At 45.9% G+C, this 23,348-nt stretch overlaps 1 protein-coding gene across 2 annotated transcripts in view; it reads left to right on the forward strand.

Moving 5' to 3' along the window:
• The window catches only part of ZBTB16 (zinc finger and BTB domain containing 16), a 125,788-nt gene extending 109,941 nt beyond the window's left edge, over positions 1–15,847 (forward strand). For both annotated transcript variants that reach the window (XM_039350497.1, XM_039350496.1), the window contains exons 5-7: positions 3,113–3,283; positions 8,338–8,505; positions 9,291–15,847. In XM_039350497.1, coding sequence (XP_039206431.1) covers positions 3,113–3,283; positions 8,338–8,505; positions 9,291–9,520 — 569 coding nt within the window. In that variant the 3' untranslated portion in view covers positions 9,521–15,847. The remainder of the gene's footprint in view (positions 1–3,112; positions 3,284–8,337; positions 8,506–9,290) is intronic.
• Positions 15,848–23,348: the final 7,501 nt, after the last annotated feature.

Here is a 23,348-nt window from a genome sequence, read left to right on the forward strand (position 1 = left end):
CATTTTCCAAACCATGGCTTATGGTCTAAGTCTGATGATTGAATGCAGCCTAGTTTAATGAAAAGAAGGGTGACGTGATAGCAGCCTTCCAATATTTGAGGGGCTGCCCCAAAGGAGAGGGAGTCCAGCTATTCTCCAAAGCACCTGAAGGCAGGACAAGAAGCAATGGGTGGAAATTAATCAAAAAAAGAAGCAACCTAGAACTAAGGAGTAATTTCCTGGCAGTGAGAACAATTAACCAGTGGAACCACCTGCCTCCAGAAGCGGTGAATGCTCCAACACTGGAAGGTTTCAAGAAGAGACTGGACAGCCATTAGTCTGAAATGGTACAGGGCAGGGGTCCCCAACCCCCGGGCCATGGACCAGCACCAGGCTGCAGCAGAGCAGAAACCAGGCCATGCAAACAAGCAGGATGCAGGTCAATGGAAAAACCTCTCTCCACCGAACCGGTCCTTGGGCCCAAAAGATTGGGGGCCACTGGTGTTGGGTTTCCTGCCTGAGCAGGGGGTTGGACTAGAAAACTTCCAAGGTCCCTTCCCACTCTGTTATTCTGTGTTAATCGCCTTTGTTTTATATGATGATACTGTAATGGCCAGAAGGTGGTTGTAACATTCTTTGTCTGTGCCAAACCAAGTTAGAAGTGCATGAGAAATAAAAGCCCCACAACTGAGCATGACGGGGGTCTTCAGGTTGCCTGCAAAAGCCACCCTGAGATTACGCCTGCCTGGCTGCAGATGAAGCTGTCGCGGCTTGTCCCCCAACACAGCCCCTCTTCCCTTCCAAACCTCCCTGATAAGAAGGAGGCAAAAACCACTTTTCTCAGCTTCTTCCTCCCCTTGGGTTGCCCATCACGTTGTCCTCTCTCAAAAACCAAACTCCACCTCACAAGTGGAAAACTGACACGTAGAAATGCTGCAAGATTTCACGAGGCAGAGACATTTGGAGTGCTGGTTCCCCCCTCCCAATGGTTTTCTTTCATTGGAAGCCACAAAAATTGATTTCAAAATGTATTGCCAATATTCTTTAGAGGGGGGGGGAGATCTTTTCTGGACCGAAAGGACATTACTCAGGGGCAGCTCTAACTTTGGACACCTCCCTGGAGTGACCCCGTTCTGCATGGAACCATATTTAGCCTTTGTAATAAAGGCAATTGGCATCACTCTCCCATCCCCAGTTTCCTCGCAAACATAATCATGGACAGTTCATTTCTGGCATGCAAATGAAGTCACAATTGCTTCTCATTTTCTTTTCCCTTCCCCCTCCCCCTTCATTCTTTAAAGGCAGCACAGATTCGTGGCTACCTTGTAATGTTGTGCTGCTGCTAATGAATTGCTAATATAATTTTCTAGATAATTTTATTTTTCACCTTTCTCGGAAAGAGTCTTCAGAAAGCCGCCGTTTACTCGCTTTATTCTTGCCGGGGTGATGTGATTTTTACTGTTTCATATGGTTCAAGATACTCAACTATGCATCAAGTAAGAGAAATGGGTCTTATGGTGCAAAAGATCACACTGGGTGTTTCGTACTGTATCGGCCATGTGTAACAATTGAAATGGGGGTGGAAGAGATTTGTCACCTCTGCAGACACAGAGCGGAGAAGCGTCTTGTGTCAAGTGGCTGTAGATACTTGCCTGGGGTTTCTCCAAGGATTCATAAGCAGGAGACAAAAGTCCAAACGTTGACCCCCACCCTTGTAGTGACTGAACACATCCAGACACCCCTTCACAATTTTGTGTGGAAGCTGTTGGAGGTTGTGCTGAGCTGGCAGTGAGGATGAGGGATGCTTCCTTCTGATCTGGCTTCACACGCGTGTGTCTCAAGTGAGGGACATGCTTGTGGAGACAGATCAGAGGGGACACAATCAGGTGTTCAAGTGGCATCAGGTCTTTCACAGCTGTGAAAATGTTTCCAACTGAGCCGGGGGGGGGGTTCCTGCTTCAAAGAGAAAGCATCGTCTGAAGCTGCCCATATTGCTCAGGAAAACCCCATAAATGTCCTTGATTCCCCCAAACTGTGGAGGCCAAGATGGGTCCTGCCCACCCACCCCAGAAAGATAATTTTCAGAATATTTGGAGTTCAGGTTTTGAGAGCCATGTGAAGAAAGTCCTGATTCTTTTGGAGTTAAATGCAGAAGTTTTTCCAGCAGTAGTTATTGTTATTTTTTTAAAAAAATTACATTTCCAAAATAATCTCTGGTTTGCCTCTGGATATGTGGGAAGCCCATTAGAGAAACCATCTCTTCTCAATTTCAGATGGTGAAATTACACATCTACCCTATGAATATGCTTGCATTTCTTATTTTCCGTCTCTCTTTAATTTACCTACTATTTCATTTTATATTATTCTGTTCTAATTTGCTCCCTAACTAGTATAATAATCAGGTTTCATTAGTGAAGGGGAGAGGAATGTTTAGTTAATAAGTTCCTTTGATTGTTGCCTTTGATAGAATTCAATATATTAAAAGTCAAAAGCTTCGCTACTATAGTCTTCTTGCAAGGAAGTTGTGTTGTGAAAACTTGCTTGTATTCCATGCTGTAAAACAGGTAGGCAGGCAAGTAGATAGGTAGGTAGGGGGTGGGGGGGATGGATGGATGGATGGATGGACGGACCGATGGACACAAAGACAAATAAATAAAGAGATGAAAACTCTGAATGCTGAATGTCCTCTTGAGTCAAGTTTGCATAATTTCATTTTTCCAAGAGGGGAACAGGCCATGTTCTCTGCATGTTGTGTGAAGGTCAACCATGGAGAGAAAAGGTTCTTTAGTGACAGAAACTCTTTTTTTCACAAATTTGTGAAAACCTGCCTGATCCATACATAATTCTTATCTTTTTCCCAGATCATCAAAATTAGAAGAAACTATGAATATAGGTGATGATTGAAAACTAATTTGCAAAGTCTTCCTGATTGGCTTTGCTGTTCAATCCAGGTAGCAATTACTGAAGGTTGTGACCGATGGACATGTTGGCCACTGTCTCCCTTTCTTTGGCCATTTACCAGGAATTGTCCATGTCAGAGACACAGGGAAGAGAAGCCTGAGGATACAGGCCTTCTGCCGATCTGGCCAGGTATTTCTTCTGGAGGTGACCTTCCATTTCCCTCTTCCTCCAGGCTCAGACATGGCCGTCTTCTGCCTGCTCTGTGGGAAACGCTTCCAAACGCAGACAGCCCTGCAGCAGCACATGGAAGTGCATGCTGGTGTGCGAAGCTACATCTGCAGCGAGTGCAACCGCACATTCCCCAGCCACACAGCCCTCAAAAGGCACCTACGGTCGCATACAGGTAAGCAGGATGGGCTGCCTGGGAAACGTGCCCGGACAGTGGTGGGCATGAGGGTGAGGTTTAACCATCTGGTTCTGATGAGCAGCACAGGGCGCATCATGGCTCCACTAGTGCTTCTCCTTCAAATATACCTTTAGGGCCAGGGAATTCTGGGAGTTGCAGTCTATGCATCTTAAAGTTGCCGAGGTTGAGGACCATTGCTTTGGCTAGTCCTCGCTTCCCAAAAAGGGAAGGGCCAGTGCTTGCTTGGAAGTGGGGCAGGCTGCTCGTTTACCCATTGGTGTTCATCCTTCCTGCTCCCCTCCTTGCTGCAAATAATACAGAAAGACATCCCAGACCTTAAACGTTCACTTGCTATTGATGGGTGCTTCATTTGAGTGGGTCCTTGGCGATCTGTCCTCCAAAGACACTGTCCCAAAATATCTCAGGATGCTGTGAGCTTTTAAAAACAATGCGATTTCAAGGAGTAGAATCTATTTGTTCATTCTCAGCTCCAGCTTCCTGGACAAGGGTCAGATAAGATTTGAGCCATTTTGAATTGTGTCTCTGCATTATGCGCGTTCGAGGGCACCATCCAGGAGATGCCACAGCTGCTGCGGCACCAGCAGGCATGGCTTGGCTGAACCTAATCATAACAGATGCACCAGCCACTTTTAGCACAAATCACATTTGTGTGTGTGTTTGTGTGTGTGTGTGTGTGTGTGTGTGTGTGTGTGAGAGAGAGAGAGAGAGAGAGAGAGAGAGAGAGAGAGAGAGAGAAAGAATGAGAGGGGAGGGAGGAAGGAAAGGGAAGAGAGAAAGAAAGAAAAAGAAAGAAAGAAAAAGAAAGAAAGAAAGAAAGAAAGAAAGAAAGAAAGAAAGAAAGAAAGAAAGAAAGAAAAAGAAAGAGGGGAGGAAGGGAGGGAGGGAGGGAGGGAGGGAAGGGAAAGAAAGAAAGAAAGAAAGAAAGAAAGAAAGAAAGAAAGAAAGAAAGAAAGAAAGAAAGAAAGAAAGAAAGAAAGAAAGAAAGAAAAAGAGTGTTAAGGGTATGATGTCCTGGATTGCTGTCCTCTAACTACTGAAAGCAGTCTTAGGGCTCACTGCACCTGTTGGACTGCAGCTCCCTTTCCCTTTGGCTGCCCTTTGCCCTCTGCAAAGAGCCTCATGTGGGCTGATTCCTCTTCCATCTCCTCCAGCCGTTTGCTTCCGGAGGGGCATCCTGAGCCTCAGAGCTGCCTTTGGGGCCCAGGCCGGGCCAGATCCTGGCACTGACAGATCCCTGATTCACTTGGCTGATTGGGTAATAAAACCAGGTTGCTGCACCAGCGAGGTGGTGGGCTCACGCTTTGAGAATTGGCTGCCTCCCTGGCTAACGAGTCCACCAGGTAACAAGAGATTGGGAGGTGGAGGGAGGGAGACTGGGTCCCAGGTGCAGCCCACCAGCCAGAGGGGGCTATAATTAGTCCCGCTTGTCCTGGACTTCATGTCAACCTCATTAAGTGGCCTTGCAAAGTGAATCAACGAGCCATAAATTGGATCTTTCTTAAAACGAAAAAACAAAAGGACCAACAGTAGTACACTAGACAAAGAATCAGCCGCGTCTTCCGGCTTCTGAGAAGCTTGTCAGGCCAGCTGTTCTTGGCTAGACCAGGAGAGGCCAGATTTAAACCTGCTAACACGGGCCTGGCACACTCCGCTGAATTTCCCAAAGAGGCTTCTGCGAGATATTAGCCCCTGGTTGAGCCTCGGGAGCCTATTCTAAATAACCACAAGCTGGGAATAAAAAATATTTCTGAGCACTTTGAAAAGCTCCCCACCCAGGGCAGGCAGTTGGAAGAGGTGACTTCGGTGGCAGCTGAGCATCATCAAGGCTCAGAGTGGCTTCCTCTGAAAAATTAATTTGACAGATCTGTTGTCACTCCCAACAGAGATGCATAGAGGGGACTGTTGCTGCATGGAGAGTTTGTGTGGGTGTGGGTGTGTGTGTGTTTCCTCTTGTCTCCAGGAATAAGAAGTTTAGGAGTACAAAAAGTGTGAAATAAGGGAAAAGCAGCAGCAGAGGCAGAGTGACCATAGAAGGTGCTTTAAAAAAGCCAAGACGATGGATACCCTGTGGGATACCCGAACAGTAAAACCAGGTTGAAGTTCCCATCCCACGATTGCAGCCTCCATCTTGACTTTTCTGACCTCACCCTATGGACACCCCTCATCACAAGCAGAATTCCAGAGTCTTTACAGCCACATGGAATCAGGTGTGCCTGCTCCTGGAAAGTTAGTTGAAGCCATTCCCATTTTACAAGGAGGGAAAACTGAGGCTGAGAATTCAAAGGAAGAATCTCTAGCCATGAGGGAACCAACACTTTGCCTTTGCTCCAAACCCAACAGATTTCCTGGGTCAGCTCTGGAGCCAACTTCTTCTCCCCTTCTGCAAACTAGTTTTCGTTTGGTATCAGAAATAGAGAAACAGAGCAGCTTTTTCAGAAGCTAGGAGGAAGAGGAGGAGGAGGAGGAGGAGGAGGAGGAGGAGGAGGAGGAGGAGGAGGAGGAGTTGGGAAGCAGCAGGAGGGAGGACAGAAAGGGAGCAGAATATCCTGGGCCCAAGGAAGTGGAGGCAGCCGCCTGCGAGTCTATAACAAGGAGGAGAATTTATGCTCAGGCACGAGTTGGGTTTGACATGGGGATAATGAAAAAGCGTAGGTCATTGTGGATGACTTAAGCTTTCAGCAACGGAGGAAAATGTATGAAATGGGAGCAGCATTACACGCTTGGCAGCTCCGCGCATCTGCAGCGGGACAAGTGAAATACAGTGGGGCCATTCTTTACCATAAACTTGTGGCCATCGGATTTGCCGAGCCTGGAGAAGATTGTAATTACACTGACAAGACAAATCAGCAATATTTAAATATTCATGAACAAAGTCTGGGGTGATCAATCTATCTTTATTGTCCTTCCATTCGACTTCTGTAATAAATATTTTTTAAAAGTGAGGGAATGGGAGTTGAAGCTGCTCCCTCTCTGCTTCTCCCCCCTCCCCCCCCCCAAAGAAGGAGTCCTGAGATTTGGAAGGGAGAGCTTGGTGCTCAAATCTGGATCTTCTCAGCCATGGTCACCAGAAACAAGCTGAAGGGGTGAACAATTCACTGAGAACTTCTCCTGGGCAGCTGCATGGATGGAGAGCAGCAGAAGACACCAAAAGAACCAACATCCCTGGGTGAAAAAGCTTTCCATATTCCACAGCCTGTTGACTAGTTACTCCAGAAATAAGGTCTATCTCAAGAAGAAGACAAGTCATTCCCTGAGGTGGCCCAGAATCTGTGGTTTTTTTTTTTTTTTTTTTTACTCCTGCTTCCATCCCACAGTTCTTTGGATACCACCTTGTACTCAAAGGTCTACTAAAGCACATCTCCATCCCTCTTGGAGATCCCTAGTCCTTGTGATCAGATTCTCCGACAGGACCACAGCAAGCCATCCTGGCTTCTGAACCTTCAGAGTAGATCTAATTTTTCACCCCTTTTTTATTATATTGTTATAAACTTTGAGATGTATTCTTTCATCACAGTGATGTTTTTATAACCATAATTGAATGTTATTGGCATTCTGTTATTTAGATAACTTAGATTGTTACAGATAAAGCAAAAAACTACACCATCCGTATTAGTTATAATTTAGGATGTCAACATTACAAGCATAAAATTATTTTGTCTTTTCTACCCGAAGTTGAGTATAACATTGAATAAGAACCACTGCAAATTGCTTCTAAGTATTCGTTGCACAATAAAGATTTCAATTGTAAGCTAATTACTTAGTATTACAGTCCTTGGTGTTCTCTGAGCTTGGTTGTTTTCTTGCAGACGTTTCATTACCCAAACTAGGCAATATCATCAGTAACATAGTCCCTAGCACTCATTTCAAATCTTTATATTCTCCTTCCTTAGTATGGAAGTTTATAGGTACTGCATGTGTGTATTAAATAAATGAAGCAAATTTAGTAGAATTCCAAAATTGGGGGTGGGGAGGACAAATGAAATTTTAAAAAAATCATTTCACCTCTGAGAAGAACCTCACCTTCTGGGTTCCTTGGGAAGATGTGGCTTGTTTCCACTTCACCCACAAAAGTGATCAAGCCCACCTTTTTGGTCTCCACCATAGACTCACCTCATTAGCAACATGCTGAGGTCTCTGCACATCTCTAGACTCTTCCTCACCTCTTCTAGAGTTGGCAAGGCCTTTTCTAGATAGGCTTCTCAGCCATAAAAGGAGGCTTTCTTGGTAACCATTCTGCTTTCCTATAGGCTCTAGGTTTCAAGCCCAGGAAGGCTCCCCTCATAAGCATGGCGACTTCAGAAAGCTCATTTGACAAATTTTACTATGGTCCTTCTGGAAGATTTCTAGAATCAAGATTAAAACCCTCTTGGAGATTATTTTACTCCTCATTAACCAAAGTTATTTGGGGATTGTAGAAGATTGAAATCTGCCCTATGGAGTGAGGGAGTGGGTCAATTCTTCAGTCTTTGGAAACCATTCCACTGGACTAGAGGTTCTTCTAGGTAGATCCCATGGTCCAATGGGATAGGTAGAAGAGGATGCAGGCTTTATAAATGGGCATTGAAAGTTTCTGCATCCACTGTCACACCTTTATGGAGATGGGAGGGAAGAGACTAACTTTGAAATGTCAGGAAAGAGCCTTTGAGGCATGTCCTTCTCTTCCCACTTGGTCCTCATGACTCAAGCTTTTGGGCACTGAGGATCAATGGGCCAAGATCTCTCTTCCTTTGCTTCTGTTAGAGGTGGTAGAAGTTTCCCCTTTGTTGAACTCTCCTTTCTCCTGCCCAGACTTCCAAAATGACCCTGACCATCCACCAGGCCTTGGAGGCATGTCCTCCACTAAACAATAGCTTAGAACCTCCTGACCACGGTAGAGGTCGGTTGACCATCTCCAGCCTCCCTTGCAGACTCTTTGCTGAAGCCACCCGCCTACCCTTTGTGTGCCCAGGAGCTGCACCTTGTGAGCAAGCATGGATTTGGTCTTTTGGCCTACAGATGGCTTCCCTCTGACCCTACTGTCTTGGCTGCAGGCGACCATCCGTACGAGTGTGAATTCTGCGGGAGCTGCTTCCGAGACGAGAGCACTTTGAAAGGACACAAGCGCATCCACACCGGGGAGAAGCCCTACGAATGCAACGGCTGCGGGAAGAAGTTCAGCCTGAAGCATCAGCTGGAAACCCACTACAGGGTCCACACGGGTAAGGGGACGCCCAGCCCGCAGGAGGCAGTTTTTCCTCCGGCAGCTTCTATATCATGGCGTTGGGCGCTGGCAGCCTGCAGCTTTTGTAAATAGCAGATCAATATTTAGATTGCTTTTTCTGTTCATTACTTCATTATTTGCTCTGCCTGGGCATGGAATGGGTATTGATACTGAGGAAAACCAAGGCTGTTGATTACTGCACTGAAGGAAGCCTCCTCGCCTTTCCACCGCAGCTGCTGCCTGCAGCATCTGGAGGGGCTTCCTGAGAGGAACCACCAGCCCAGCTGGCTCTTGCAGGGGAAGCTGGCTGCAGGATTAACCCCTGACTGGTCAGCGTAAGGAAGGCCCAAGACCAGGTGGCCATTCTCATTCTGAAGGCCACTTCCCTAGCTCTGGGGGGTTCCAGGAAAAAGGGTTCCCTGAGCATGGTTGCAATAATTGAAACATTTCCCCTCCCCCCCCCATGATTCTCTCCTCCTCCTTTCCTTTTTCCTCCTCCTCCTCCCCCCTTTCCGCTTTCCTCTCTTATTTCTCCTTCCCCTACATCTCCTCCTCTTTTTTCCTTTCTCCTCCTTCTCCCTTCTTCTCCTTCTGCTCTCCCTCCTCCTTTTCCTCTTCCTCCTCCTCATCTTTTCTCTCTCCTTTCTTCTTCCCCTTCTCCTCCTTCTTTTTCTCCTCCTCCTCCTCCTCCTTCTTTTCCTCCTCTTCCTCTTTTCTCTCTCCTTTCTTCTTCTCCTCCTTTCCCCTTCTCCTCTCCCTCTTCCTTCTTCTCCCACTCCACAGGCGAGAAGCCGTTTGAGTGCAAACTCTGCCACCAGCGGTCCCGAGATTACTCCGCCATGATCAAGCATCTCAGGACCCACAACGGAGCCTCCCCCTACCAGTGCACCATCTGCCTGGAATACTGTCCCAGCCTTTCCGCCATGCAGAAACACATGAAAGGCCACAAGCCGGAGGAGATTCCAGCTGACTGGAGGATAGAGAAGACCTATCTCTACCTGTGCTACGTCTGATGGGACACATGGAGAAAAGAAACTGGAAAGGACTAGACAGAATCAACCCCCTCAATTGCTCCCTTTCCTTTTCCTTTTTTCCACCCCAATTTTTTTTCTTATTTTGCTTTTGGTTCTGTTCATCCAGGATTTGCTGGCTCCTTCTTTCCCAGCTTCCATTGTCCTTAAGGTTGCAAGGAGCGAGTGGGGCAGGGAGAAACAAGGAAAAGGGAAGAGACCCCATTGGGGTCCCTCCAAGAATCCCCAAAAGAGCATCCCCCTCAGCCCATCGCAAGCCCTGGCCAGCTGTGAAGTTGTCTTGCATGGTGGTCATGTCTCCTGAGTGGGGGGGGAGGCTCATGGCTCTGGGGTTCGTCTGGCCCTTGGTGCTCCTTGGGCGGGGGGGACGGCTAATTCTGTCATGGTGTAAGCTGAGATCTAATCAACTCCCTGCACTGCTGCCTTGGTTTCCCAAGGATCCTTGGAATTGTAGCATCATGAGGAGTCTCTGTTGGGTTCCTTTCATTTTGTTCCATTGCTGATGCCTAACACACCCATGCTCCTCCTGGAATTCCCCCCAAATTCTCTCTCTCTCTCTCTCTCTCTCTCTCTCTCTCTCTCTCTCTCTCTCTCTCTCTCTCTCTCTCTCTCTCTCTCTCTCTCACACACACACACACACACACACACACACACTCCCCATCCTCACTGGTTCCTTTGAGAGGTGACCTAGCTGCCAACTTCAAGGACATGTTGGGCGAGATGGAACTGTTAGGGAGAAGAACAGCCAGGGAGCTCTGTGATGCCACAACTGTGGGGAAGGTACCAGCTGCCTTGGGACATCCTAGATCCCATCTGGCGGTTGCTTGAGAAGATCTAGGAAGTGCAGAGGTTCTCCCGGGGGTCTGCTACAGGAGAGCATTAGAACCTACAGCATGATTAGAACTGACCACGTTTTGGCCTTGGCAGCTCAAGTATTGGGGATGGTTGCCTCAAAGAACGTGGCCCTGGATGTGCTCGGAATTGGCCTCCAGTTATTCCCTGGGAGCGGCGATCCTTTCTTCTGACCAAAGACCATTCTATGCATTTATTTTTATTTATTTATTTTTGAAGCAAGAGGGGAGGGAGGGATGAGGAGGAGAGAGGCAGCGTAAGTTTGCACATTTGCTAGCTTGGACGGCCAGCCGTGTCTGAGCAGAGGAGAAAGCCAAATGACAAGGCTTAAGGGAAGCCCAGCAGCTGCTGGAGAGGCCCCGATCCTACCTGCCAAGGCTTTGGGGAAGCTCTGGGAAGCCCCCATTCTCCAGCCCTTCCCCACTGACTTCCATGGGGGTGAAAGGGCTGTGCTTTCTCCTAGTCAACAGCCTCAGTCGCACTCCCTCCTCTGTAGATCCACAAGTCAAAGTCCATGGAAGTCTCAGCTCCACTCACATGAAGCTGGAGAGAACCCGCCATCAGTGGATGGGAACCAACCCAGCCGTGGCTTCGTTTGTTCATGTGGATGGGCTTTCTGAAGAGTCTTACCTCCTGTAGCTGATCATGGAACCCAGGTTTGAGGTGTGTCAAGGCTGCAGTGCAGAACGGGGGGGGGGGAACTCACAGTCTTGACCTCTGCCCACAGAGCAGCCTTCTTGGCCCATGGAGCTCTCCAAGGATCAATTTGGATCTTTCTTCTGCCCAGGACTGCCTAGCAAATGTGGGGATGGGTGGCTAAAGAGACAGGGCTGCTTTGGCCTCGTACTTTTTCTGCTCTTTGTGCATCAGCAACAACCAGAGAAATGGATTGAGCAGGTCTGACCCAAAGTTGAGAGTCCCTTGAAACACTGCTTGCTCCTCTCGGAAGACCAATTCCAAGAGGTAGAGCAGCTAATGCTGTCTCTGTGCAGGTGTGTCTCCTGACAGCCACCTGGGCTTCTCTGAGAGGCAAGAGAGCCTTTTGCACTGAGTGGCCCCCTTGCAGCCATCAGCAAATCTTCACGTCCCCAATAGTTTCTTCTGGGGAGGCTCCTCCATTTCCATTTTGCACATAACAACATTGCCAAGAGGACGGGAGAGTCCTTATATAGTCCTATCTCTTGGGGGGGGGGGACTGAGACTCTCTTCCAGCTCATCCTTCTTTCTACTCCAGGGAAGTTGTGCCCCCTGGGACCTTTCTCCGCCCCTCCAAAACCTTAGATTAGGGGCAGCTTCCAGGGCTTTTCCCAGAATAGCTACCAAATTGCAATTGGGCAGAAGGAAGGAAGGAAGGCATACAGGTCTGGAAGAACTGTTAAGTGGACTTCATGCCCTTGATTTAAGTGCAATCAGAATTCAATCCAGTTTAAATTTTTACTTGTCCCCCTCCCTCAATGTCCTTGTCCTGGGATGCCCCTTCTGGAGGGCCACCTTAGCTTGAAAAGGTGGCCTTCTGCCCGCTTGAAAGACTGGCAAGTGGCTTGAGGCTTCCTTGCTTCTCCATCTTGACCCTTGGTGCCTTCAACCAAGGGGAGAGGTCCTTTCTCTTCTCTCTTGCACCCCCCCCCCATTGAACACGGTCCCCTCAAGACTTCTCTGAGGCCCTTCCTGCCCAAGACTTCTGTCACCATCGCAACTGAGAGGGGAATGCAATGTCCTCTGTCTTTGTGGTGTCTTTGCTTTCCTTTTGATGATTTTCTCATTTTCGCACATTGTACTTGAAAAGACCTCAGTTTCTTGTGACCTCATGAGCTTCTTTGAGTTGGCTTTCTGTGGGGAAGGGGGATGAGTTGGGGGTTCATTGCTGAAGAGGCCACCAGGCAGGGCTGGAAAGGAAGGTTTGCACCCGTGTTCAAACACAGCCGACAAAACCCCACGGACAGTGTTCTCTACCCCAGCCTTCTTGTTTCGTGTTGATTGTGCATTATTATTATTGTTACTACCAAAATTGGTGTTTGTTTTTATGATCCAGCCTGACGGGGTTCAGAGATGATCTTGAAAAGCTACCTCTTTTTCAGTTGATGTTGTTATTGTTAAGTTTCTTGTTCCTATTTTGTTTTTGTTTTTTTTGTTTGGCAGTTACAGAAGCACAGGTTTTTTTTTGCAATATTTGTGGGTGGGTGGCTTTGTAAATTTCACTTCAGTTCTCATCTCATGCTTTATATTTGCAATTGTACATTTTATGTTGTAATTTAGCTGCTTTTTATATATGGGGAAATGTTTAGCAAAGAAAGTGTAGATCATTGTTTCTCAACCTTGACCACTTTAAGCGGTGTGGACTCCAATTCCCAGAATTCCCCAGCCAGCTATACTGGCTAGGGAGTTCTGGGAACTGAAGTTTAAAGTGATCAAAGTTGAGAAACACTGATGTAGATGGAAGAATTTTAAGCGATATCTCTCTATCCTGTTGCCCAACACACTTACCCTCCTAAATCTGACCCCGATCCTTCCTCAATGTTGGAAAATACTGAAGGCCTTAAAAATGGGGTGGGGGGAGAGAGAAAAAAAATGATAAAAGAGACCCTATGTCCTTGTAAGTCCAGAGAGCTGAAAATTTAGTGAAACCTTTAGCAATTTGGTAAAAGAAAAAAAATAAACCAGTTAAACTTGAATATGTGAATAGTTAAGTAGAGTTTTGTTTATAATGTGAAAAAAAGAGAAATGACAGCATTTAAAGCAGATCGTTTAATGAACAACATGCAGTAAATGTACCAGTGTGACATTTGTCAGAAGCGGCAACTGCAACCGGCCCTTCTGATGTAGCCCCAACCTTGTTGGGGTTTGTCTTTTTAAAATGGGGAGGGGGAAGTGTTTGGGGAGTCTTCCTCCCTTCCCCACCCCTCACCAAGCTAAAAGTGTTGGACTGATAAATTATTTCAAAAGTGTAATATTTTTGTAACCTTTGTTAGTCTCTGTGTCAAGCAGGATGTCGTCCCTCTTCTTCCCTTTGTAAATGTGAACAGGAACATGTTTGCGTCTGCGGGTCTGCGTTGGAAACCTAGTATTAAATAATAAATCATGCAGTATTGTTGTAAAGAGTTTGCCATATCAGATGGTACTCAACGTGGGCGGGAATCCCGGCTTGCAAAGCTCATTTGGAAAGGGCACAGGATCCCGGGTTTCTCGGGGGGGGACCCTTGATGGGCCGTGGAGAGGACGGGCTGGAGCAGAGTGGGAAGGGCACTCAACTGGTTTTGGGGAGCAGATGGTGGGCTGGCCTCTTGCCACTTGCCTCCCTCGCTTCCTCTCTCTTAATGATGGTTGGCTTTCTGCCATTGCATGGCATGATCCAAGCTAGCTTGACTGGTGACAGGGTGGCAAAGCGCTTGGTGCCATGGGAGGGAGGAAGAGGGTGTGCCACCCGACGGGACCTGCACAAACCAGATGGAATTCGGGGGCTTCCAAGGGCTAGAGCCCCATAGCTTCTCTGGGGTCCCCTCCTCTCTTCCTTGGCCCCTTAACAGTTTGCCGTTCTGGCTCCCTGTTCTGAGCGCCTTACCACGTGTGATTCCCTCCCACCAACCCAGCCCTCTGTGGTGTCCCCCGACCCCTTTTGTGGGCTTGATTTGGCTTCCCTTTACAAGTATATATTCCTGGCTGTCTGTGAATGTTGCTTTGGGATTACATTTCAGAAACTGAAAGCAGTACGATTATTGTATACAAACCCTTGCCGGTGTGTGTTTCGTGCGTATCCGTCCAATGGAGAAATATAACTTTGTGGCTTCTTTGTGGTGGGAAACAAGACCGGGACGGCTTCATAGTACGATCCTCAACACAGCTTTGAAAAAATGGCTTTTTCCTTTTTTTTTGTCAACCTTTGTGCCTGAAAAGGAGTGTGTTTGTGTGTGTGTTGATTTCTGCACATTTTGGGGGGGGGGAGGAATAAAATGCTGCAGTGCTTTCTTAATTAATGATTTGGTACCTTGGGGGATCTGGTGGGACTTGCTAGCTAAGGAATGTCATGGTATTCCCCATCTTTATTCTTGGAGGACAAAATCTGGCACCCCTGCAATTCTCAACCCGAGGTCCCCTAGAGCTGGTGGAAGGGGCTCTGTTGGTGCAAGAAAGGGTGCCCAGGCCACATTGCCTTCCAGTCACCCCCATCCTTTGTCCCCCACCCCCACCCCACAAGGCTGTGTTTTGCTTCACAGCAACATGACTTGCACATGCACTCAAAGCCCATGCCAGAGCTGCCAAGCCTTACTCTGTTGGCAGCTGCAGAGAATTAGTCAAAGCGCAGGGAATGGGCACCTTCCAAGCTTTAAGCAGTCTCAATCTCTTAAGCAGTCTTTCAATTCAAAGTAATGCAATGCCATTGTTCTCCTAGCCCCACCCACTTCATCCTGGCCCCGCCCCCAGTCTCTAAAGGCTGCAAGAGGGGTCTGCTTTCCCTTGATTGGTGCCAAAGGTTTTTGGCAGAGAAGGCAGGGGGGTGGGAAAGATGTTCAGGGTCTCCTGGGGCTGGATATCTGTGCCAGCTTTCGCTCTCCCCTTACCATGACCTCCCTCAGCCCAGGGCTGTTTTCTTAACACACGTCTCAGTATTTGTTGGGCATAGTGTTTAAAGGAGGCGTGACTTTTTGGAGGCCCAGAAGCCATGCTAAATCTCCATGGATGTTCATAAGCACTGAGGACCAATTTTGTCCTTCTGGACCAAGCAAACTTAAAGCTTATTCTTCACTTGTTGTGTTTTATCTCTTATCTCTTCATGTTGTCACAGTTAAAAGTGTCAGTTTGATTGCTTCATGTTAAAAGAGAAATCATGTTTTTTAATTGCTGTCCTGGCTCGGTCTACCTCAGCACCTCCTGCTAGCTTGACTTAAGAAGGTGCCAGTTGTTCTTTTGTTATTTAGTTTATTTTTCAAATACTGTGTTATGTATATTTTCTGTTAGTTCTTTTGCAGTGCAGCTTGTGCGTCTTATTATAAGCTTTCTCTAGAGTCTTAGACGCATTTAAGTTAAACACACACACATACACACATACACACAAAACAAATAAATAAGTCCTCCCTCCACACACACCCTCCCAAAGAAAGTTGTGATGTCCCTTTTCTAGTTGCCAATTCTCTCCTGCATCTATTCTGTAAGGCACAGGAGTGTCCTCTGTAAACCTGAGTTTTCTGGCGAGGGGGAAAAAAAATGACAAAAGGATTTTTTCCCCCAAAAAAGATGTATTGCTGCAGGTTTTTTTTTTTCTCCATTTGTCACTAAGTGAAGTTTGTGCCTTCTATAGCAAAGAGAATATTTTTTACATCCTACTAACAGTAGATTTTTTTGTAGTGGACATTTTTTGTATTTTTATTTATAAGTCTCATAAGGAAAATAGCAATGTTCAGTTGTATACCTTGAATCTGCAATTAGGAAAAAAACCCAATAAAGTTAATTCAGTCGTTGATGCGGGCGGCTCGTTGTTTGCTTTTATTCTTTGCAGTTTCACAGCTGGGATAAAGGAGTGGTCTGTGAGTCAATTTATGATACCATTGAACTTTATCTTATCCTTACGTCACCTTGCAAAGTCATCGTCCAGGATTGGCCGCTGGAGGAGAGAGAGAGACCGGCTTCATACAGCACACCAAGCCACAACTGTGGTTAGTTGACTGATGTATGGCGACCAGCTTCGTGTCTTCCAAGCCATAAATCTGTTCACCAAGCCAGAACCGGGACTGATCCGGACAAAGCCAAGTCTAACAAAGGCTTTGTGTGATGAATGAAACCCTTTCCCACAGCTCTCCAGATTTTCACTAGACAAGATACAAATTCTGTTGCACCCAAAGCTTGGAGCTTTGCTGTAGTTCTGGGAATGAACTCCATAGGGCAGTGCTTCTCAACCTCAGCCACTTGAAGATGGGTGGACTTCAACTCCCAGAATCCCCCAACCAGCAATGCTGGGGGATTCCATGAGTTGAAACCCACCCACCTTCAAATGGCTGAGGTTGAGAAACATTGCCCTGTGCCTTTCGGAACATGGTCAGATGCCCAGCCCTGAGGCTAGGAAGGAATGCCGATACTCATCCGTGACCGTCTTTCCATGCGGGCTGGAAAGGGCCACAATCATCACCGGGAGGGCTGTCGGTTCTCGTGGTCTTGACACAAAGAAAGCTAGAAGTCAGCCGCCTATGATTATAATTACATCTGTCTCATGAATCAGGGTTTTATTATCCAAGCGAGAACCTCGCTGACTTCGTGCCAATGACCTGGATATTTAGACAGGTCTGGGGATGGAGAATGGGCTAAATGAAGTCAGAATTCGAAAAAGCTGTGACTCCTGCATGGCTTTCTCGGATTGCGTCTACCCAAGTGGACATTTGGCTTTGGGGAGGGAGGAACAGAACCCATCCAGGCAGGGGTGTGTTTGAGTGGCGGCGGGGGGGGGGGGAGGGAAGCTAAGCTGAGTCCTAAGATGCCGGGTATTTCACCTGCTGTCTCAAAATAAGACACCCTGAATCGAGTACATTCTAGGACAAGAGTTGGTCTGGGTTTGAGCATTGGGGGGTTGGGGGGGGGCTTGCTGCCGACCCAGGCATTCCTCTTCTCTCTCTGGGTCTTTTGCCGACTCTTCTGGGTGTATCTGATGCTCCCCAGGGAGCTGAGCAAGTTTGCTTCAATGAAAGTGAACTCGCTCATTTAAACCTGACTATAGGCTGCTCTGGCCTCCTGCTGGGTTAATTATCCTGTAGTTCTAAACTGATTGCTGTACACTATGCTTAAGCCCTCCTTTATTTATTTACTGACTACATTAACTGCTGCGCCGGCCCTCTTTTTATTGAGATGCAAGCGGTACAGCCCTTTGCCCACAACCGAGGCTCGGCACCCGCTTGGTTGGGGGGGAGGGGAGGCACCACGCAGCAGCTCCACACCCCAGCAGGGAGAGAGCCGGTGGGCAGACACCGCCCCGCCCTGCTTTGGCAGGCAGGAAAGAAGGCTGTCCCTAGAGGGGGGGTCCTTTGGGGCCTCCACCCGGCTCAGCACCCCAAGCCAAATTTAAAATGTGCCTTGAGCTGCCATCATCCATGCCAGCTTAAGGGAGCTCTGCCAGGGTTGCCCCTTCTCGGCTCTCGGCTTCTAAATTGAAAATGGGGACATCCGGTGGGATTTTTATGACTTTAGCCTTCCTGGGAGGAGGGGAGCAGAGGAGATTTGCCCTGCCAAGCTGCGTAATCCCATGAAAATTAAAATGCAGTTAAACGTTAATTACATGGAAGCAACGGGGTAATTAGTGTTACTTAAATATAGTGTGCTGTTTATATTCAAATTATTTATGAGCATATATAGACATTTTCAGCTGCCCCATCCAGAAAAATGGCTGAATTGCCTCCTTCCTTTTCCCCAGGAAGGAAAGGAACTGGGATAATAGAACAAGGCAAGAAGGCCATTTTTTTCCTTTTTTCATAGCTTCGTTTGGTTAGTCGATGATGATTAATGGTTTAGCATGTTGGGCATACTAGTCAACATAATAGTTGGAAGGCACCTTGGAGGTCTTCTAGTCCAACCCCCTGCTCAAGTAGTAAACTCTATATTATTTCAGACCAGTGGCTGTCCAGTCTCTTCTTAAGATCCTCCAGCGATGGAGCATCTACAACTTTTGGAGGCAAGTTGTTCCACTGATTAATTGTTCTCACTGTTAGGATGTTTCTCCTTAATCCCAGATTGCTTCTCTCCTTGATGAGTTTCCATCCATTGCTTCTTGTCCTGCCATCTGGTGCTTCGAGATCAGGTGAACCCCCTCCTCTCTGTGGCAGCCCCTCAAATACTGGAATGTTGCTATCATGTCTCCCCTCCCCCCCACGTCCTTCTTTTCTCTAGACTGGCCATACCCAATTCCTGCAATTGTTCTTCCTATGTTTTAGCCTCCACTTCCCTAGTCAAAGTAACCAAGTTTACATGCCCAATAACACCCCCTCCCCGTGCCAACGTCTTTTTCATTCGCTATGTTATATGGAGTCAGCCGTTACAATTTATCAACAAATCATGTTTAAATAACTTCAGCATGAAAAAGCACAGAGTAATTTAAGTCTGTGCCAAATATATCTTTTTGCAAACATTGGCAAGCCAGCTACTTCTTCAGCAGCACTGAATTTATGCACTTCTATCCTGAAATAAAATGTCAGAGCATCATAACCAAGACATAAAGAATGACATATTTTAAAATAATATCTCTCCCCACCCTGTTTCTTTTGCTGGATGATTTTAGAGATTTTATTTGAAAATGCTGTCTTACTCTTTCATACTATCCTCATTTGCTCCAGCTCTTCATCAGCTTTTATTTTTTAGCCTATGTGCTATTTTGGATAGATCATGTCATGCAGTGCATTTACTAACCTCTGGTGAGGTCAGCCGTTCAGATACACGATGGCAAAGAACAGCCTGTCCCTCCCACATTCCTGGGTTTTGGAGAGCAACCCATAGGGACACTGCAAAGGATGACAGAGCACCCCTATGGGAACAGGAGCACTGGAACATGGGCTATAGAAGAGCTGAAGAAACTCAAGGTTGTTAGCCGGTTGGCAAATGGAGGGTAAATACTCTGAACATCAGCAGACAATAAAGCTTTAGAAAAGAGGCCCTTTCAGAAGATCTGCCTGTGACCCCACTGCAAATTCTCAGTACTAAAATTAACTTTTCTCTGTTGCTTCAGAGAGAGTTATGCCTTCTCAAAGCTTCAACTCTCTTTCCAGCTTCTAGTCCTTTATCTTCTGGTGCTATATAGTTTACTTCTTGTTTATTGTAGCTGTCAATCTGTTTGATTTTCCCCCACCCTGATATGCTGGAACTCTGGGCAGAATTTGTTTAGAACTTCAAGATATGGAAGATGTGTGTGACCAGAACAGAAATTCCCTTTAATATCGGATGAATTCTGGCATATTTGTTCCCACAAGCCTTTGTCTCTATTTAATTGCCAAAGCTCTGGAACTAGGTTAGGGTGTCCCTACCTAATATAGCTGGACCAGATCTTCTGAAGGCTTTTCCTGATTTTCTGCCTCATCAACTCTGGAGCAATTCCGTATATTCTGGGCTGCAAACCATTCACTCAACATGTCGATAGCTGCTTCAACTTAACACTTCTAGTCAAGGAGAACTTTTTAAAAATTATTTTGAGCTTCGACTCACCACGCAAAGATGAGGCTGTTGCAAGCTTATGGGCCAGAGAATTCGTAGACTTGAGATTGCAAGCCACCATCCTGTGTTGAAGATGCTACTGCCACCATTCCTATCCTGACTGGAAACCAAGGGCTTGTCCCCAAAGCCCGCTTGTGGATTTTGCATGACAATCCTACACTCCGTTTCAAGGCCTCGTTATCCGAATATATCTACTATCCAGCATATCTATGCCAGCGGGAATGTCTCCTTGTCTTTGGAAGCTTGTAAGCCACGGAATCCCTGGGCTCTGCCGCCATCGTGTGGGCAGCTCAAACACACAGCCCTAACCTTGCTGGACAGGGCAATGTGAGTAACTAGAAAGCACAGTTTTTCTGGCAAAAGAGAGAGAGAGCTGGTCTCTTTCCCTTGGGTGGCTGCATAAACCCTTACCATCTCCTTCTGAGTTCAAGCTGTGTTGCTGCCTGGGAGAGAATTCCAAAGCCGTGAAGGAAATTGCTTTGTGTGTTCACCAGTTCACAGAATCATTCAGTGCAAGGCTGAAAAAAGACAAAGTGATACCCTAATGCAGAGGTGGAAAACTATGGCCCTTTTATGACTTGTGGACTTCAACTCCCAGAATTGGCTGGCTCAGGGATTCTAGGAGTTGAAGTCCACAAGTCAAAAAAGGGCCTTAGTTCCCCACCCTGCTCTAATCCAACACTTGCCCAGTTCAGGAATCCACACAAGAGCCTCTGTTTGAAATGTTCCAGCAGAGGGAAATCCATTCTCCATTCCATGGCTACACAGCTCTTTCAGAAGACCTTCTTTCTGATGTCCAACCATGGGCAATGAAGAGATGAGGCCTACAAGAGTCACCCACTTCTGAGCCAGATTGCTCCCTCCATTTGGCTGGGCTGTGATCCTTGGCAGATGAAGGATTTTAGTTAGGCTTCTCCAGACTAAACACAACAACTCTTCCAACCATTCCTTACAAGTTTTTCTTTGCAACCCCTTACTGTCTGGGCTCTTGAGATGCTCTGTTCTAAATGTAGGTGCTGAGAATTGCGTGCAGCTTGACCAACGCCATATAGAGAGGATCTCTTGGGATTTGTAACCTATGAGACAACTGGCAAAAAAAAGCCCTGGTGGGGAGAAGATGAGAGGGGACAGGGGAGACAATGCTGATCTCCATTCTCCATTTTCAGAAGTTGACCCATCTCTGGCTCATGAACCAGCTGTAGGATTTCTTTGTTTGGACATAGCATGTTATGTGAATAGACTGTTGTATTTTGTTGAATGGGTTTAGATATTATGGTAACCCAGCCTACAGGCAGGAGTGCTCCTCAGACACCAGAGTGCCAAGGCATTCATTTCTTGCAACTGTATATGGTATATGTACACACACACATACTTTGTCAGAGCACCAGGAAGTACCAGATCGATGTGTCGATTGGATTTGTCTGTTGAAGCATTTGATGTTACATGAAGGGAGCTCATTCCAGTGCTTGTTAATTGCCCATTGTAGTGATCAGGTCTGTAGCAACATCGATCTCACCAGGATCAATGGGGCTGATTTAGTGTCTTACTAACTCTTTAACAGGACACCTCATCAATAGCCAGCCACTTACAGATCATCAGTACATTATTGCAGGACCCCATTGCCAAGATCCCACACTGGCACCAACCTACTTCCCACTTGCCAGTCATCCTGAATGGTTCCTGTAGGTGAGAGATTTGCTAGAACAAGGCAAAATTCAACCTTCTGAAATGTCTTATCCATAAGAGTGTGATTTTTTAAAAAAAAAATTATGTGGGGAAGATTCATTGCTGAGTAGTAAAAGTACTTACCTTTTACATGCAGACAGCTCCAAAGTCAAGTTCTGCCATCTTCTGGAAGGTTATCAGTGCTATCAAGACTAGACTAAAGGGCCAATTTGTTCTGACTCTTTAGAAGGCTCTTTTATACTTCTAAATGCATTGATCTTCAATTTATTTCAGGTAAATTCCATATCCATTTCATATTCAGTGCTACTCATTCACCCTTCCTGTTGAAAATCTGGTTTGTTCTTTGATGGCTGGCTGTGGAATACACAATTGCTTCAGAGAAACAAGTTCTACTTGATGTGCAATGTATGAAGATCACAGGCTGAACTATCAATGACACAAAGATCAGTTGAATCGTAACTTTGGAGAAGATTGCACTATTTTGGTACACATACAAGTGTGTTGGAAGTGAAGCATTCAGCTGATTATGGGTTTGAAAACCTCTATCTTAACATATTGCCAGAGATTCAATGCTTTTCATAGGGATGACAGCAAGCCCAGATGTTTCACAGAAAAAGGCAGGTGCTGTTTCGAAGGGCACAACTTCAGTTCCAGAGTAGCACAAGGACTTGGAAGTAGCCCAACAGTTCTGTTTGAAGCTCTAATTTGTAAGGCAACAGAAAAGGAACATAATACAATACATGGCAGGTAATAGTATTAACTGAAATGTGATTCTGTTTTAATTCAATTTCAATTAAAATGAATCCAATTCTGTGTTGGACTTAATTCCACCCCTGCATTGGAATGCAGTCCCTGGTCTTTAGCCTAAAATGTTGCATGCTCAAAATTATAGCTGCTAGTAGATATTTTAGCAGAAGCCAAGACTTCCATGCACTCACCTGATACCTATAAAATATTGGCCCGTATTAATTGGTGTCTAATGCTGCATTCCCTGGCAAGGCATATACGACATATGCAGCTTGTGACAAATTTCCCTTCCTGTTGGTTGTGCATTTTGAGTGTCTTCCTCCTGGCAGGTCCTGGCAAACTCATCATCCTTCATTTTCTAGCTGATGTATGCTTCAGCTGGAGCCCTGACCTTCTGGGCGAATGCAAGATGGAGAGGGACTGAAAGATCAGCTTTTATAAATAACTGATGGTGAGGAACAGTGGGATGTGACTAGCACTCGTTTCCCCAACAGATGGATGCTTGGATGACGGTTTGTAAGCTGTTGTTCTTCAGAGGCTTGTTTGTCACACATCCCAAAAGAATTGCTCAAGGACTTAAAATACCAACCTCTCCCCGAAGCCCTGAACCAACTACCAGAATCTCTAGTCATGCACAAGAGTTCCTCAAAAGCTGTCCTGTATGTATCCTAATTTACAGCCTAAATGTTGGAGATGTGGAAGCTTAGATGCAACCTATTTTCGTATTTGGTGGACTTGTAAAGATATAAAAGCTTTTTGGATTAAGATTTGGTGGAATATTCAAAAGATTTTTAAGAGAAAGATAAAGTTCACGCCGCAATTCTTTTTGTTGGGTGTTATTGTAGATTTTGATGTTAAAGAAATTAATTTGATATTGAATCTTATAACAGCTGCAAGATTACTGGTGGGGCAATATTGGAAGAAAAATATTTTGCCTACTATGGAAGAATTGATACTTAAGGTGTCTAATTTAGCAGAAATGGCAAAAATCTCCGCTTATTTAAAGGATCACTCACAAGAAAAATATATTTCGGTTTGGAGAAGATGGATTGATTATATTCAAAAGAAATATCAGACTGAAAAATATTATCTTTCTTATGAGTAATTTTTAGATTATTATTAATAGTTTAATATGATTGAATTTATATTACTTTATTTTATATTATATTATTTTTAGTATTATGGTTTAATTATATAATTATAGAATCATATAATTATTTTTGTTTTCAATTTGTTGATATTTATTTTGAAGAAGAGTTAAAGTAGGTTATGGGGGAGGTGGGGAGGGATTGGGGATATATACTGTGTGAAATTTTTAAAACTTTTAATAAAAAAAAAAGAGTTAGGG

This window comes from Crotalus tigris, unplaced genomic scaffold (genome assembly GCF_016545835.1).
Source record: "Crotalus tigris isolate CLP2741 ecotype Arizona unplaced genomic scaffold, ASM1654583v1 scf7180000018340.3345759, whole genome shotgun sequence".
NCBI classification, from domain to species: Eukaryota; Metazoa; Chordata; class Lepidosauria; order Squamata; family Viperidae; genus Crotalus; species Crotalus tigris.